The sequence below is a fragment of the Vigna unguiculata genome, chromosome 2, assembly GCF_004118075.2.
Source record: "Vigna unguiculata cultivar IT97K-499-35 chromosome 2, ASM411807v1, whole genome shotgun sequence".
Lineage (NCBI taxonomy): Eukaryota > Viridiplantae > Streptophyta > Magnoliopsida > Fabales > Fabaceae > Vigna > Vigna unguiculata.
This window is the reverse complement of record NC_040280.1, coordinates 28,739,194-28,756,040: the sequence shown is the minus strand read 5'-3', so window position 1 is coordinate 28,756,040 and position 16,847 is coordinate 28,739,194. Positions and strand designations below refer to the sequence as shown.

General features: G+C 31.1%; 3 protein-coding genes across 6 annotated transcripts; 2 read left to right on the top strand and 1 right to left on the bottom strand.

Moving 5' to 3' along the window:
* The first annotated feature begins 2,185 nt into the window (after positions 1–2,185).
* On the top strand, positions 2,186–3,184 carry LOC114174660. The gene has a single exon (XM_028059487.1). It carries the CDS (start codon positions 2,394–2,396, stop codon positions 2,820–2,822), a length of 429 nt encoding a protein of 142 aa, XP_027915288.1. The 5' UTR covers positions 2,186–2,393; the 3' UTR covers positions 2,823–3,184.
* A 6,077-nt stretch (positions 3,185–9,261) lies between these two features.
* LOC114174659 (STS14 protein) lies at positions 9,262–10,191 on the top strand. Its single transcript, XM_028059486.1, has one exon. It carries the CDS (start codon positions 9,378–9,380, stop codon positions 9,909–9,911), a length of 534 nt encoding a protein of 177 aa, XP_027915287.1. The 5' UTR covers positions 9,262–9,377; the 3' UTR covers positions 9,912–10,191.
* Positions 10,192–10,847: 656 nt separating this feature from the next.
* LOC114168805 lies at positions 10,848–16,430 on the bottom strand. Of its 4 annotated transcripts, XM_028053769.1 has the most exons (13): positions 16,354–16,369; positions 15,303–15,770; positions 15,104–15,179; positions 14,845–14,917; positions 14,368–14,451; positions 14,011–14,127; positions 13,381–13,848; positions 12,796–13,199; positions 12,606–12,705; positions 12,460–12,519; positions 12,293–12,379; positions 12,026–12,154; positions 10,848–11,394 (listed from the first exon to the last, which is right to left on the bottom strand). In XM_028053769.1, the coding sequence occupies exons 3-13, from the start codon at positions 15,175–15,177 to the stop codon at positions 11,092–11,094; spliced, it is 1,899 nt and encodes a 632-aa protein (XP_027909570.1). In that variant the 5' UTR covers positions 15,178–15,179; positions 15,303–15,770; positions 16,354–16,369; the 3' UTR covers positions 10,848–11,091. The 4 variants fall into 4 exon arrangements, with proteins under 4 accessions (XP_027909570.1, XP_027909584.1, XP_027909577.1 ...); XM_028053783.1 differs by lacking the exon at positions 15,303–15,770 and having other exon boundaries at positions 16,354–16,430; XM_028053776.1 differs by lacking the exon at positions 16,354–16,369 and having other exon boundaries at positions 15,292–15,829.
* Between the last annotated feature and the right edge of the window lie 417 nt (positions 16,431–16,847).

The following is a 16,847-nucleotide window of genomic DNA, read 5'->3' as shown; positions in this document are numbered from 1 at the left end:
AACATTAACACATTGATTTTAAATAAGTTATTTTTTATCAATTGGTTTTAAAAAATCTTAATTTTTTGTAAGTTGTCATTCAACATTATATAAATGGATCATTTGCTATTTGCAATTTGTATGAAATTTATGAATGTCATACATTGTATTTTTATTTGAATTTATGGTTAAATGTGTTGTTAAATGTTAAAATTTTCTTTTGTAAATATATGCGGTATCCGTGAATATCTATGGATATTTAAAAAATATGTGGATACCCGTGAATATCCATGAATATTTACAAAATATGTGATACCCGTATAATGGATACTCGCACACACACACACATATATATATATATATATATATATAATATAAATGAGTACGAAGTAAATATTTATCCAACAGATAGGATATATGAGAACTATTACCCATACCGTTCTCTTAGACATCTAAGATTAAAGTTTGTTTTTCAAATTTTAATTTGTAATATGAAATATTTTGACAGCTAATAACAAATTAAAACACAAACGTTTTATATTTAAATTAAAAATAAAATATTTATTATAACTGGACATAAAATTATCAAAATTATTTTCTTATAATAACCAAAATTTGTAGTTAAAATGAAAAAAAGAAATAGGTTATATTTAGGTGGAATGATAAAGTAATTTAATAATAAGATGGAAGGAAAGAAAATAAAAAGTTGAGAATTCAATTTTTTCGTTAATAAAAAATAAAAAATTAATATTTGTCGATTTTTTTTTTTATACTTATATATGTTTTTTAAAGATATGTTTCATCTACCATAAGTTATCTGAATTAAAACTAAAAATAGAAAATGCGATCGTTTTGGCATCAACTCTGATCCATTTTAAAACAGCTAAATTTCTAGACTCAGTAATTCTTAAATCCTCAATGATTATAATTTCCTTGGTTGATCTAGACTCTATGAAAAAAGTTAGTTCATTAATTTAATTTAAAAAACCTTATAATTAATTAATTTGTTACATTTGTTATTATTTGATTTCAAGAAGAAGAAAAGAACTAACTTTTACGTTAATAAACAAATTTTATTAATATATTTTTTCTTCATTTTCATAGATTTTTCTTAGGTTAAAGACTAATTAAGAAAATAAACTATATTTTAAATAAAACAACAAATAATCATTAAAAATATCAATTATTTGAAAAATATTATTGATCCTCTATTATTAAAAATGAAAAAAGTATCTACAATTTTGTTTACATTGAAGTAGTTTAACGGTGCTATATTAAAAATGCACTGTAATATAGGTAAAAAGTAATTAAAATATGTTTATATTTAAATTCATAATTTTTTATTTATAATTATCATAAGTAAGACTATGAAAATGAGACAATTGATTTTATGGGATTGATTCACCACGATAGAGTAAAAAATAATCAATTCAATTTAATTTGTAGTGAGCTAAATATTTTATAACCTAACTCAACCTTAATCCCTTACAATTTAGATGATCAAGTGGAATATTTTATTGTCCTAGTACCACAAATTTATTTTATTAAACATTAATCATAATTAAAAAATAACATTAAAAACAAATAATTAAATTAATTAATTAATTAAACATTCAAATTATTTATTATAAAATAATATTACAATTATAAAATAATCATAATTATTCAACTAATAAATATTTATAATAAAAAATTATAAAAAGTTATACTATAAATCAACTTGAAAACAGATAATTAAATCATATAATTAAACAAATAAATTAATTAAATATTTAAATTATTTATTATAAAATAATATTAGAATTATCTTAAAATTGTGGAAATGTCAACTAATAAATATTTATAATAAAAAATATAAAAAATTATATTATAAATCAACTTGACCCTAATTTAATTTCAACCTATTTAACCTATATATTACATAAAATAAATTTGATTTAATCAATTTGAGAAAAAACTATACTCTCTTCGACTGGTACTCAGGGAAGTTAAGTCATAAATTTACGTTCAATTAAATGTCATATAAAAAATGAAGAAGAATATAAGATAAATATATATAAATAAATAAATAAATCATGTCATGTGAATCTTCACATTTATTAGTAATTGATACACTGTCTCAAATTTAAAAATGAAATCATTAAATGTAAACATTTAATATATTTTTGTCCCAATGGTTTTGGTTTTGGTTTTGAGTGGGGTGGTTTCAATTGTTATTTTCAGCGCACGCGCACACCTTGCGTCAAAGTCAAATGCTAAAGCTTATGTTAGTATTATGTGACAATTGTATCAACGTCACCCTAATCCTTCATAAGAAGAAATCAAGATCAAAATATACCAAAAGCAAGAAATAAAGAAAAACAGGATAAGAAAGGAAGGAACAAATCTCGAAACAGCAGCATCTACTCAGCGCAATGGGCGCGTGCACATCTTCTCCCTCCGCCAAAACGACAATCACAACCGCATGGATGAAGAATGGCGGTGACGGTGCACATGCGTCGGAATCATTCCGAAGACCTTCGTCGATCATGGTGATGGACCTATCGGGTCGAATAAAGGAGTTCAAGCAACCGGTCCCGGCGAAAACCGTGCTCAACGATAACCCTCATTGCTACCTCTGCAACTCCGAGTCGGTGCACATCGGCACATGCATGCCACGCGTCTCCGACGAGGAGGAGCTTCTTCCTGGCCGAATCTACTTCCTCGTCCCCCTCTCACATTCTGATTCCCCCTTGTCCCTCACTCTCCTCTGCGATCTTGCAGTTAAAGCCGGTTCCGCACTTTCAAACCCCAAAAATAACCACACTGGCACAAACAGAGCTTCCGTTACGCGGCGCCGTTAGACTCCGTGTAAGTTAAAAATTGTTTTGGTTTTTTAGGTTTGATTTGTGATTCAATCGATTTACTTGAGTGGGACCTTGTAAGAGAATAAGAATGCGTGATTGAATTTGTACGAGTAAGGGCCCAAATGAGAGTGATTGGTTGTGAAAGAAGAGATTGTGAATTGGTGTGGTTGCCCCCACAGGAATGATGAAATGCAGCATCTGCAAAATTCCCTTCCTTTCTTACAATTCTCCATTTATGTTTATTTGTAATTGCACCCATTCGGTTCAAAACATGTGCTGTCTAGTATTCTAACATGTTCTACCTGAATCAGGGTTCCTGGTTTTGGAATTGGGTGAATTTTTTGTTTCTTTCTTCCAAATCATTTGCGATTAGTTTCAGAAAATTGCTTTCTATATAATTGATTCACAGAGTTCATGATGCTTTCCCAATATTTACGGATGCAAAAACAGGGTAAAAATTGGAGACTGTTTTATTAGCCTTTACCTATTTTTGTTAGCTGAAGAAGCTTATTTAATCATATTAGTATTGTTGTTTAGTGAGGTTACTTTATCATAAGTACAGGGAAAGAAACGTATTTAAATTAAACGCTGTGATAAAAAAATCGTTTAAAATAGACTAATTCAAGTGACGAACTCAAACGACGTAGTGGGAAAATGGCATCAGGTTTTAATTTTAGTGGTTTAATTTCCTCTGATTTGTTTTAGTAATTGTATGACATATTTGACTTTTATTCAAATTTAAAGTTCTTTGTTAAAAAATATCGTAAATATCGTTGACTTTGATAATTCTTTTATAAATTTTTATTTTACTCTTCTATTTGAAGCTAATTAAAAATTATATGAAAGATAAAATTATAAATGAAAAATAATTAATATTATTTTATACTTTAAAAGTAATAATAATTAAATACAAACACAAATCTTTAAGAAATAATGTAATAAGTAAGTAGGTACCTAAATTTAAAGGAAGCGCCAAGTGAGCGTACGAATTAACATGTGATCGCTTGAATTTAAAAAGTAATACTAAATTCAGGGTAACATGTAGTTGCATTAAATATTTGGTACCTGAGTTTTATTATCTATACTAATATTGTATTCTTTTAAAATATTTATGGCCTTTAAAATAATTGATAATATTCACTTTAAAAAAATATTTAAATACAAAAATTTAGAAAAATAAATATTTGCTCTTTTATTTTTCTGGTATTTTGTTTCTAAAACTTAATTTAGGAATAATAATGAGTAATTACATTTGTTTTATGAGTAAGGTATATTTATTTTATCCTAGTGTTAATGGTTTGAAAGATTGTTTTCAAATTATGTATTTTTAATCTGAAAATTTAAGCGGGAGAAAAATGTGTATTTTAATTTGTAATATGAAATATTTTCACAGGTAATAAAAAACTAAAACACAAACAATACATTTGACACTAAAAAATAAAATATGATATAACAGGACATTAACGAATCAATTTTTTTTATGCATAACTAAACTTTATGTTTTAAAATGAAATGTATAATTTATACTAATGCATAATTTTTAAAAATATGTTTCATTTATCATAAAATAATTAAATTAAAAATTTTAAAAAGAAAATGCAATTGTTTTGGCATCAATTCTCACCCGTTTTAAATCAGCAAAATTTTAGACTCAGTAAATATAGAATCCTCAACCAATATAATTTGCTAGGTTGATCTAGACTATATGAAAAACTAAATTGATTAGTTTAATTTAAAAACTTTATAATTTACCAAGCAAATTGACTTTTTTTTTAGTTTAATCTGGATGATGATTATACACATTAATTAGCATTTTTGCCAACAATTTTCCCTTGACAATCCATCACATTTATCTGAATTATTGTCAATTAAGTAATGGATATATATGCTTGATGTTTGTTTAGTATATTTATTTTTAGAGTTTTATGGGAAAAGTAGTGAAGGTACATGTTTTCAGTGAATTGGAGAGAGCTTTAGTCAAACAAAGAAACCCTTTGTTGAGATAAATTCTTATATATTCATACATTCTTATTGTATATGAAACCAACCAGACACCCTAATTATATAAAGGCCTTACTAAATGTGACTTGATCTTAAGAACATAGCAGAAGAAGTGTAATAGCAGAAGCAGAAGTGAGGCATGGTTGCTCAATGAAGTCTGTGTCAAAACCAATTAGTGGTGGATTGCTCACAACCAACATCCAGAATCTAGTTCTGTTTGAGGAAACTTTTTCCAAAGCCTGCTTTTGCATTAGATTCATCCATTTCTCGTAACAAAACAAAATCTACCACTTCCATATGCTGCCCACCATGCCTCCACCACCTTCACTTAACAACTAAACCCTAAACTTTTTTAGTTTACCAACGTATCATATATTCTTCTCCCTCACCTTTACTCTATTTTTTAACTCTCTTCAAATATACCTTCACATAATTTACTATAAAAACAATAAATTAAAAATCACATTCATGCAAGCTAATCACAAAAAAATATATCATAAAGGGAAAATCGGTGATACTATTATTATCACACCGAAGAATGTCAAGATAAATTACAAGATTTTACCACATTTGTGACATGTTATATCGTAATCCAATATACTATTATTAGGATCATCAAATCATTCTGTTTATTTTTCTAACTAGTATTATGGACAAAACTGCAAACCCTTTAATGACACATAACTATCCAAGCCCCTTATACACCCAAGAAACTTATGAGTTGTAGTGTTAACTCTCAAATCAACTCATCACTTTTATAGTAGTTTCTTACTTTTTCTTTCTTCACTTTAGTAAATGTGGGACTTTGGTGAATATACCCACCTTAGAACAACATATTCCCCATTTCACCAGAAGTCTCACATATTAAAAGATCATCTTCATGATTTACTACATTTGCACTATCAGTACTCTTAGATTTCCCCATCATTTCCTTCATGTGCTGCAAGTCTTTGAATGCTCGACATTTAACTTGTATGTGACCAAACTCTCCATAATAATGACATTGAACATTAGTATTATCTTTCGATTGAGATTTACTCTGTTGGTAACCATATTTCTTTCTTGGTTCACCTCTAGTTACTAATATTTGAAACTTTTACCGACACCCATCATTTGTTGACTCTCCTTCAATTATCTCACCACATCATCTACTCCTAATGCACTCTTTCCAACTAAAATAGACTGCACTAGTGACTTATAAGACTTGGACAATAACACCAACAAAAGTAATGATGGCTCCTCATCTTTATTACTCTCATCATCTCCTGCATTCATAAGTTTAGATACTAATTCTTTGAACCTATTAATGATCAATAAAATTTGAGTTAAGATCAATTAAAAATAGGGTTAAATATGTTTTTGGTCCCTGAAGTTTCAGTAAATTTTGGAATTAGTCCCTCATCAAAACTTTATATCAATTTAGTCCTTCATCTTTCAAAATGCGTGAATTTAGTCCTTTTAACCAAATTTTGTTAAGTTTATCTAACGTTTCAAGCACATTTCATGATAGTATTTAAGTTAACATTGAAGCAAAAATGTGTCAAACAGTGTAAATAATTTAAATACTATCATGAAATGCGCTTGAAACGTCAAATAAACTTAACAAAATTTGGTTAAAGGACTAAATCACGTATTTTAAAAGATGAAGTACTAAATTGGTCAAAAGTTTTGATGAGGGACTAATTCCAAATTTTGCTAAAACTTGAGGGACCAAAAACATATTTAACCCTTAAAAATATAAAATTAATTTTTAAAATAATTGTTAAATAAAATAAAAAAATAAAATATGTATACAAAAGAAGTTTTTAAAATAATTTTTAAAGACAAAAGAAGTTTTTAGAATAATGGTTAAAGGTAAACTATTTATAAAATAATTAATTTTTAAAATAATAATTAAGAGTAAAATTGGAATGACGATGGACACAAAAAAGATTATCTATTTATATATTGCTATAGATTATTATTATTATTATTACTATTATTATTATTATTGTTATAATAATAATAATTATTATTATTATTATTATTATTATAAAACACGTGTTTTAATTTTTTTAATTTTTATAAATTAAGATTAATAAAAAATATGTAATTAATTATTAAAATAATTGTTAAATGAAAAATTTAAAAATAAAATATGTATATATAAGAAAATTTTAAAATAACGATTAAAGACAAAAAATATTTTTAAAGTAACTATTAAAAATAATTTTTTTATAAAATAATTTTTTTAAAATAATAATTCTGAGTAAAATTAAAATAACGAAAGTGAATATCTTCTTTATATATCATTATATATAATAATAATAATAATAATAATAATTATTATTATTATTATTATTATTATTATTTTCTGAATTCGAGAAAAAAAAACTAACTTTTACATTAGTTAACAAAGTTTATTAATATCTTTTTTCTTTATTCCGCAGATTTCTCTCGGATTAGGGATTAATTAAACAAATAAACTATATTTTAAATTATTAATATCATTTAATTATATTTAAATAACGTTTTATAAAAAAAAATCATTAAATAGAACTTAATATAAAATAAATAATCATTAAAAACTCTCAGTTATTTGAAAATTATAGTTAAGAGTGTATTATTAAAAAAAAAAAAATAGTTATTTTGAGACTCACTTTTTTTTTTTTCTGAAGTGAGTTTCTATTTTTTTTTAATTTAATATGTTGCTTACGTTAATGGCGTTCTCGACACAATAAATTTAATTAAGTTTATGATAAATCTTTCTAATGTAGTTTTTATTTATTTGTTTTTTCTAAAGTTCATGCTAGACATGTTAGAATAACCATACTATTTTGATACTATTTTTGTCTTTTTATTTTTATAAGCTAGTAAAAGGAATTGAAGAAGAATAAGAATGTAGCCAGTTAATAAATGTATTTAAAATATAAAAACTAGAATAATTAATTGATAGCAAAATCATATATTAAAATAAAAAAATTAAAAAAATAAATAAATATGGAAACATAATTAAAGTGGACAATAATTAATTAATTAATTACATTTTTTTTTTCGTTGCGTTCTTTTTCATCAATCAACACACTATATATACCATGCATTATTCTTATTACAGCTGATAAAAAAATAAAGTGAAGACATTTGAAAAGTTTAACTAACGTCTTTATAATTATAACTACTAAGCATAAAACTAACTTATAGCATAAATATGATATACATCACTAATATAATGAGTAAAACGTGTTTTAAATAGAAAAAAGAAAAGAAAAGGAAAACACAATTAAGGTACATTGTTTAGTTATTTACGTTGTTATTATTGTAATCATTTCCTTCTTCTCGTCAACACATAAAAGATACCGTTACTTTATGTTTGTTACAGTTAAGGAAAACTAATAGCGAATAAAAAATAATGAAAAGAAAGAAAGTTTTGAATATTTTTAAAGTTAACCATTGTTTCCTTTTTCCTTCTTAATTAAAAAACATGTGGTTACATATATTTTCTTCTATCCTTGAGTTGAGACATCGCATTATTTTTCTTTTTTTTCAACAACCATTGTTCCTTTTTAAATATGGTTAAACACATGCAATATAAGTTTTATTTTATCATGAACGCATATATTAAAATTTAACTGAATAATCAATTATCATCATCGTGCCAATTTTATTATATAATTATAATTACATGAGTAAGTCATAATTAAATCATGAAATTACTGAGTTTTTTATTAGAGACAGTTGCATCTTAATTAGTAATTTTAATTTTTAGACAATTGAAAAACACGATTCATTAATAATTATTTTCAATTATTTATATAATTTTTTACAATTTATCAATATGTTAAATTGTAACTGAGCAAGAATATACCATACAAAAATTCAAACAATAAAATAATGTTTGGATGGTTTTATTTTTTATTTTTTATTTGCATCCTCTCGCAAGAATCCTGTTTAATAAATTTGGTGTGTGTGAGAACCAAATTAAAATAAAGATATAGATGAGTCTGTGAGTGACATGACCAGAATTTTGTTTTGTGAAATGTAACATTGTAAAATTCAGAAATGGGCTTTAACTTGACTTGAACGGGTTCATCCGGCCCAATTTCACTCATGTTACATTGAAGGGCTTTGCTATCGCCACACTTTTTTTCTAGTGACACTCCCTTGCTTTTGGTATTTTATTTTGACAAAAACAAAAATGAACTTTTTATAGAACTGCATTAATATTTGAGTATTATATAAATTAAGGTGTCCATTACTAACATAAAAGGGATGTTTTATACAAATGAGTTCTAAAACTAATCAAACCAATGGTAATATAAATGATTGCCTAATTAAAATAAAATTAATTGTGATGTAATTTATTTTTTACGTGCTAATATGATATTGCAATCTGCAATACACATGCAGTAGCAGTAACAGCAATGAACATGAAGATATAGAAAGGAGAAGATGGTAAATTCAAAGATTGGTCATCTTAGGTTGTAGTTGCTCATAAGGAATTTCTAAGTCCGTGACTCCAACTCTGTCATACATAGCATAATCCAACCATTGAAGTACAACACGTAAGCTCAAATGGATATCTTCCATCATCTTTCATTTTCCCTCGCTTCTCTACTCACCTTCGTTATCCTCGCCCACGCCGCCACCGCTCCGCCCAATCCACCGCCGCCGCCTCTCACAGCCGCGGCGAGTGGGTACTTGGAGGCGCACAACGAGGCTCGAGCCGCGGTGGGCGTGGAGCCTCTCAGGTGGAGCGAGAAGCTGGGGAACGCGTCCAGTCTGATGGTCCGGTACCAGCGGAACAAAATGGGGTGCGAATTCGCCAACCTGACCACCAGCAAGTACGGCGGAAACCAGCTGTGGGCGGGCGTGACGGCGGTGGCGCCACGCGTGGCGGTGGAGGAGTGGGTGAAGGAGAAAGAGTTCTACGTTCGCGCTAACAACTCGTGCGTGGGGAAGCACGAGTGCGGGGTTTACACGCAGGTGGTGTGGAGGAATTCGACGGAGGTGGGTTGCGCTGAAGCTGCGTGTGTGAAGGAGCAGTCAAGCTTGACCATTTGTTTCTATGACCCACCGGGTAACGTCATTGGAGAGAGCCCATACTGATTCATCCATCATCATCCATTTCCATTCCCATTCCCATGCATCAAATCAAATCAATTATGAAGTAAAGACATTTTCTGTTTATGACGTAGTTTTCCTAAGTTTTTCTCACTTTTTTTTCTTCTTCTTGTGCTGTAATGGTTTTCAAGTTTGTGTTTGTTATTTTTCTGCTACTGTTGATGATTTTAAGTAGAAACTATCAGATGATGTTGGACCACCGTTTATGTGATTTGCATCAATCTTTATGTGATCTACATGATACTCAAATCCCCATGCCACGTGACATCCTTCTTTTCAATGCAAATATGACTTTTGGCTAGCATTAATTGTTGGGTTGAAAAGTCAATAATAATATAAAAGGTCATTCGCCAACCACGAAAATATATAAAAGGGTATGAGTTAATTATAAAATGGAATTAAACAGTGGTGGTAATTGCCAAATAACTTTGTAAAGCTTTGATTATGAAGCAATAATATATGGACATTTTTATTTTTTATCTATTGTTTATATCATCTCACACAGACTCTGAAGAGAAAATTGAATACTTTCAAGATCATTCGGACATTACATTAATTACTCTCTGTTTCAGTTGGGTTTTTGATCAAAATTTGGGCATTGCTATTCAACCTTTATGGATGACTGAAATTTGGTTTTTGTATCTAAAATATACTTTTTCTGTTTTTGATGCTTCGTTGAGCATGTTAGTCATTTAGTTATTCTGTTCAGAGTTCGGATTTCCACGTTCAATTCCATTTGTTTTCCAAGCTGAGCTTAGACTTTTGTGATGAACACTAACCTCGTCGACAAAAGAAGCCACTCATCATTTAGATTTACGCCTGATACGTGATTTGATTAAATTTCTAATTGTGATGGGCTAAGAGCACCCACTTTCATTTTCATGCGTTCTACCATTTGTTTTGTCTTTAAGCTCAAATCAATTGTTTATAATAAGCAACATGTTAGACAATCACCAAACATATACATGTGCTGTGGGATTAGCGAGTGCATGCACAGTAGCAACACACATTATTTACACCGCCTCACTTGTAGTAGGTACTACTGTGCTTTCACATTGTAGTATTATATTTCGCTGTACCCTTTCTACTTTGTACAAAAGAATTACACAGATCAAACAAAGCACACCACTTGCCGCACTAAGAAGCAAAGCTGCCAAGTAATCATTCATTTTACCATATCCTTGGATATAAGGTATCGAAAAGTGAAGTTGTGTGGATTCCATTCTATGCACTTCCGAGATTTTGCAAGCTGACATTTCTTAACACTCTTTCTGAGGGATTCGGGTAGAGATTCTAGGACCATATCCATCACACCATTGGGGCACAAACCCGAGTCCTTGCTGAATGATTCAAGAAGCTTTGGTAACAGTATTTTTTGGTCCTTGCGTACTCCTAAGTTGGCTCGAATGTACTCGCTCTTTGCAACTTCTAGCTCTTGAAACACACTCTTTGGTGTGTATATACGTACCTGTCAAACATCATCAGAGTTAGGCCAATGGAAATTAAAAAATGTCTGCTCTACTCCTAATCTATTTGTCCATATATTTATTTCTTAATCCCCTGCCTCCAATTTGTTTGGTTAGCATAATAACTTGGTGTCGTAGTTTTACAGCTAACATGGAATGGTCCACTTTATCTTCTTATTGAGAGCAAAGCATGATTGAAATAGAATCTTCTGTCCTTTTTTCGTTCTTCGATTCAGACCCCTCAATGCAGAACAAAAAAAGTCAACTAAAGAGGGAAGTTGTTGCCAATTAAGAAAACGAGTTTGGTTGACAGATTTCAATGGGTGGATAGCAAGAGGTCGAATAAGGTGTGAATCCTCTGAGAATAGTCCACTTGTATCACCACATTCCATGTTAATTGTTAAACACAGTTAGAAGTAATTTTCTTCCTGACGTAGTAACACTTCCAAGTTCTAACCATTGCATATGGCATTGTTAAAGCATGTAAACAACTTTTACAACTGATTTAATTTCTATGTTATCCAGCTGATTTAGCTTGAATACTAGCTAATGTATAAGGAATTTCCCAAATAAATGTCAAGAAAGCAAAAAATGAGTAACGAAATTGCATAAAAATGAGAATTGAGGGAATACCGCAGGATCAGAATGGTTTCCTGAACAGAGTGCAAAGTGTGAAAGAGGATCAGGATGCTCCAATGCATATGCCTGTCGTCTATCTCCAATTTTGAATTTTGTCTTCGGAGAAAATAACAAGCGCAGCCACTACAAGAGGAATCAAGTTTGAAGAAGCAACCATGTAAATCACCAGTGTCTAGAATATCTGAGTTTCACTTCAGTTGTATTTTTCTCTCATTTGTTATTTGTTTTCTACATGGAAGTAACTGGGAACATAGGATTCACCTGGCCTGGACGAGACATCCGGCACTTAAGTATGGTACTCTGTATTGTGTCAGCACTAATCGTATGACCCCCAACATTATATGCAGCCTGCAAACCAAACAAGCATATAGCCTTAAGAGTTCCATCCTGTAATAAATAACTTTGAAGTTACTACTCTCAATGTTTACCTTCAAAAGAAGAAAGGCTCTTTTCACATTGTTTTGTGGAATCCCATAAGCCAAAAATGCCTATTAGAAACGAAATAACAAATTATAACACCACTAACCAAATGGGAAAACATCACGCAAAACCATATTGTTGACAGTATAATTACATGCATCACTAAAGCATTGTGTATGTTGATCCAAAAAGCTAGCTTCTCCTCGTGTTTCAGCCTACCAGCGTCTACTTGTTCTAGTCGAGAAATAAGTGATCTAAAACAACATAAAAAGGACAAGCTCATTAAAAACTTCTACTATATAACGTGAGATATTCATTATCTCAATGAAATATAACAGCCTCACCTGAAATTCTGAAGCAGTTTCTCAGTATCACCAGACTTCTGATTCTCTCTATAAAGCCATGACACTTCAACCATGGTGCTGTACGGACCGCTAAACTCCTTGAGTCCTTCTACGTGGAAAGGATTATCCAACCGTACATCAAAGGAAGAGTTATTCTTGAACCTTGGACTCCACATGTCATCTTGATCTCCAATGGAAAAGACACTTGTCGAGGACAAGGATGAACTTGGAGACGAGAGGCCTGGATGAGTCATAGGAGGGTCTGCAAGCTTGCAGTATATAGCGGATATACATTTTACCATATCCTCAGAAAGTTTATTAGGTGTCACTGTAACATGATCAGATATTCGGGTGCCAAGATGTTCTGCAAGACTTAATATGTTTGTTGAAGAGCTTTGAGCATACTGCATATAATCATGCACTCAAAGTTAAAATCCAATGACAGTCAGTGATTTCATGACTACAACTCAATACATAAACTAATTTTAACTTAACAGATGCGTTTATTTTATTTTATCTTCCTATGTTTTTCATCTTGTAAATGTTCATTGAGAACTTTATTCAAACAAGACTTATTAGACTTACCTCCAACATGGACAATGGCTGGGAATGACAGGCACGCAGAGATCTAGCTAAAGAATCTGCTGGAGGAGATTCTCTCGTAAACGCTGGACAATGGGATAACGAGGAATGGCAACGATAAACACCAGAATCTAAATGGTTTTCTTCTATCAGATTTTCATTGTATTCTTTCCCTAAAGTCTCAGGCTCTGGCTCATGTCTGTTTTGCTCTTTTCTCTGAGTCTCAGGCTCACGGTCTTTAGATGGTGTTGTAGAACATTCTCTATTGGCTAAGATCTCTGGCACAGAAACATTGATGAATCGTGCACTAAGTGTTGTCAGAGGGAATTTTACACTTTCATCTTTTGAAGTCGGAGATACCGAAGATAATTGTTGATCAAAAGCTTTACGGTACAAGGACAGAAGATGTTGCTCCAAATACACAACTTCCAACTCCAACACTGCAATTTCCCTAATTAATTCTGTGGCTGGCTGGAATACAAAGAAAAAAAAAATTAAGACTAGAGAAATGCATAACAATGTGTATAATCATGTATACGCTGCACTATAATCTCATGATACAGGACACACATACGATAATGTGTTTGTATATGCATAATTTATAGACCCGAATTTAATTGAACTTGGTGCTACCTTGGGTATCATCATCTCATTTGAATTAACCAGAGATGAAGATCTGTATCCAAGTGCCTTTTCTAACGTGCCTCTGACCTGAAATTGGTCTTGTAGTCTTCTCTCCAGTTGAAGAATCTGTCACAGGGTAATTTAACAATAAATAAATATGAACGAAATAGACATGATTAAAAGAATATGGTCCAAGTCCCTCACGCGGGATGCACAAACTCAATAATGGATGTAATGTACCAAAAAGGGAAGAAAAAAAAAACAAAACAAAAAAGAAATGGACAAAGGGGCCACGGTGCAATAAATATGATTGCATCAAAATCTGCATCAAAAGAATTATGAGGAGCAACATTTCTGATACTGTACCTCTTGCTTCAGAGTACCGTGAACTTCATTTGTAGGGGTTCGGTTTTTTCCAGCTTTATCACATTCCGTGAGATAATCCATGTCCTGGAATCAAATCAAACCCATACTTATGCTTGAAAGATTATAAATAATGTCGCCCATGGGGACTATAAAGAATGAAATCAGAATAGACCATCAATGTCGCAACAGTATGGATGTAATTAATGAGATTGAAATAAAAATGATAATGTTTGCCAAAACCAATCCTCTGTTCGCTCATCTTAGATTAGACTTTTGGAAAGACGGTTAGTTATTATTAAATTTTGGGCCACCATTGACATCATTCATGATTAAAGATTTGTCCTAAAAGTCAAAGGAAGAATGATGAAATTTCTTTTCAGCATCATACACGCCTGTTGTGAATGTATCTATCTACGTGTTGTGCCCTCAATTTCTGAGAGTATTGAAAGAAAATAGAAAGAAGAGATTTCAATATACCAGCTTCTTGCGATCTGAGACCTGAATGCGATTATCTGGATTATCCTCCTCCATTTTCTTCTTGTCAGGAAGACTGCCATGTAAAACACAGCAAATATTAGTGCTTGGTTCCATATCCAGGTTCATGTTTAAAGCAAAATCACGTTAAAGACAATGTAAAAGCAACTATAAGCCGTTCAACAGTACATAACGTGTTCTTAAGCACATTACAAAGGAACAAGAAAAGCTAAAGGCTAAAGCATAAGAAACAGATATGAACCTCTTTGAACGTTTGTGCCTTGGAGTAAATCTCAATCCCAGCATTTTATTTTCTCCACCCCCTTCGTGCCCCATACCTGAAAGCCACCGAAAACAGAGTTCTTCACACAGTAAAGCAGAAACAACTGACAATTGACACAAGCAACAACTTCAACTGTGTTAAAACAAAGCCACAAAGATGTCACAAACCATCCTACAACCTTGGAACTTCACAAGTCAGAACTCAGATGAAGCACACTTGAGAAATGAGCCAAAAGCACCAGTCAAAACTGAAGAGTCCAAATTCAGTTCCCAGAGAATACTAAATAGATTCCTATATTTCACATTTCCATTTGCATTTAAGCTCAGTGGAGCTTCCTTCATGAAAGTTCCCCCAGAGTGGTCACTGGCTGTTATAACCAAACACGTCTTTTCTATTAAGACTCTCCTGAGTTCTCAGTGCTAGTGCTAAGCCACTACTGGTCTTTGAAAAGGATGTCCTTTTTCATTTGCATGAAAAGGAGTTATTGGAGTAGGCTTTACCTCAAGAACAAAGTCTTTATGGAATAACTTTGAGGAATGGTGAACGAGGGGGAAATGTCAAAGCCTCAGAAAGTGAACAAATCTCACTCTAAAGTCTCACTAAAGATCCAAGGTGTGACCAACGAGGAGAAGAAAATAAGTAGTGGCTGCACTGACAACAAGCAAGGTCGTAAGTGGAAAGTATATGTATGAATGAATAACAGCGTATTTATTTTCAACATTCTCTTCTCTTGTTGGGAAAACAAGTGGGAGTTGGTGACCGTCCGTCCACCCTTTGTCTCATTTTGCACCTCTCAATTAATTATACCTTAGACATTAAGCCACTTGATTTGATAGAATACAATGAAGACAAAAAAAAATTGGGACTACTGTTAGATATTGGTATAATTTTGGTTGAAAACATAAATTGCGATCTAAGTAAATGGGTATTGTTTATTTATTAGGTGTATTGGAGCAATCTGTGTACAGTATTATAAACCCTTAGCTAAAGCTTTCATACTTAGAGTGGTATTATTATACTATAACATTTAAGTTCCATGTGTATCACGAATCAAACACTTTGTTTAGTAAGTGTTTCTCCTGCTTAAATGCTTAATCATTGTAATTTTATCAACGTACTTTTCTAGTTTAGACTACTCAAGTTTTACCAATTATAAACAATGATGAGAAAATAGGTGAGCGTAGCAAAATAGATACTGGATTTGCAAGAAAGAAAAAGCATGGATTTACCTCAAAAGGGATGAAAGGTAAGGGATAAAGAACATTGGATGCTTGAAAGGAATAGAGGGTGTGTTGTGGGGTTTCCCTTTGTCTTATGACTTTTTGAAGGGTAACCAGGGAGATACCCATATTGTCCTTCAGCATCAAAGAGACTAACGTTTGTCAAAGAATCTACAAATATAATATTATATGCACTAATATACTAATGGGGCTTGACCTTTTTGGTTCCAAAACCAATACAAAAAAGAAAAGGATTGGGGTGTGGTTCTTGCTTATTGTAATCATACACACCTATTGCCAGAAAAGTTTCTTTTTTTTTGTTGCACACTTCTTTAGACATATGGAAGAAAGAAAAGAAAGGAAAAAAGGAGGTTAGGAGACTCAAAAGAAACTGAAAGCTGAGAAAAGATAGAAAAACAAAGGAACGTTGTTCACACGCTATTATATTATTTTCAAAATGAAAATATATTTTATAGGTTGAAAATTGCGCTATGCAGAGGGAT

What these genes read in the sequence shown, in the direction of transcription:
- LOC114174660 (XM_028059487.1), top strand. Translation starts at nt 2,394, where the DNA reads ATGGGCGCGTGCACATCTTCTCCCTCCGCCAAAACGACAATCACAACC.
- LOC114168805 (XM_028053783.1), bottom strand. Translation starts at nt 15,177, where the DNA reads ATGGGGCACGAAGGGGGTGGAGAAAATAAAATGCTGGGATTGAGATTT. An exon ending in AGCCATTGTCCATGTTGGAG is followed by an intron (nt 13,200 to 13,380) that starts GTAAGTCTAATA and finishes GATTATATGCAG; the next exon opens with TATGCTCAAAGCTCTTCAAC. An exon ending in GAAACCATTCTGATCCTGCG is followed by an intron (nt 11,395 to 12,025) that starts GTATTCCCTCAA and finishes GATGTTTGACAG; the next exon opens with GTACGTATATACACACCAAA.
- LOC114174659 (XM_028059486.1), top strand. Translation starts at nt 9,378, where the DNA reads ATGGATATCTTCCATCATCTTTCATTTTCCCTCGCTTCTCTACTCACC.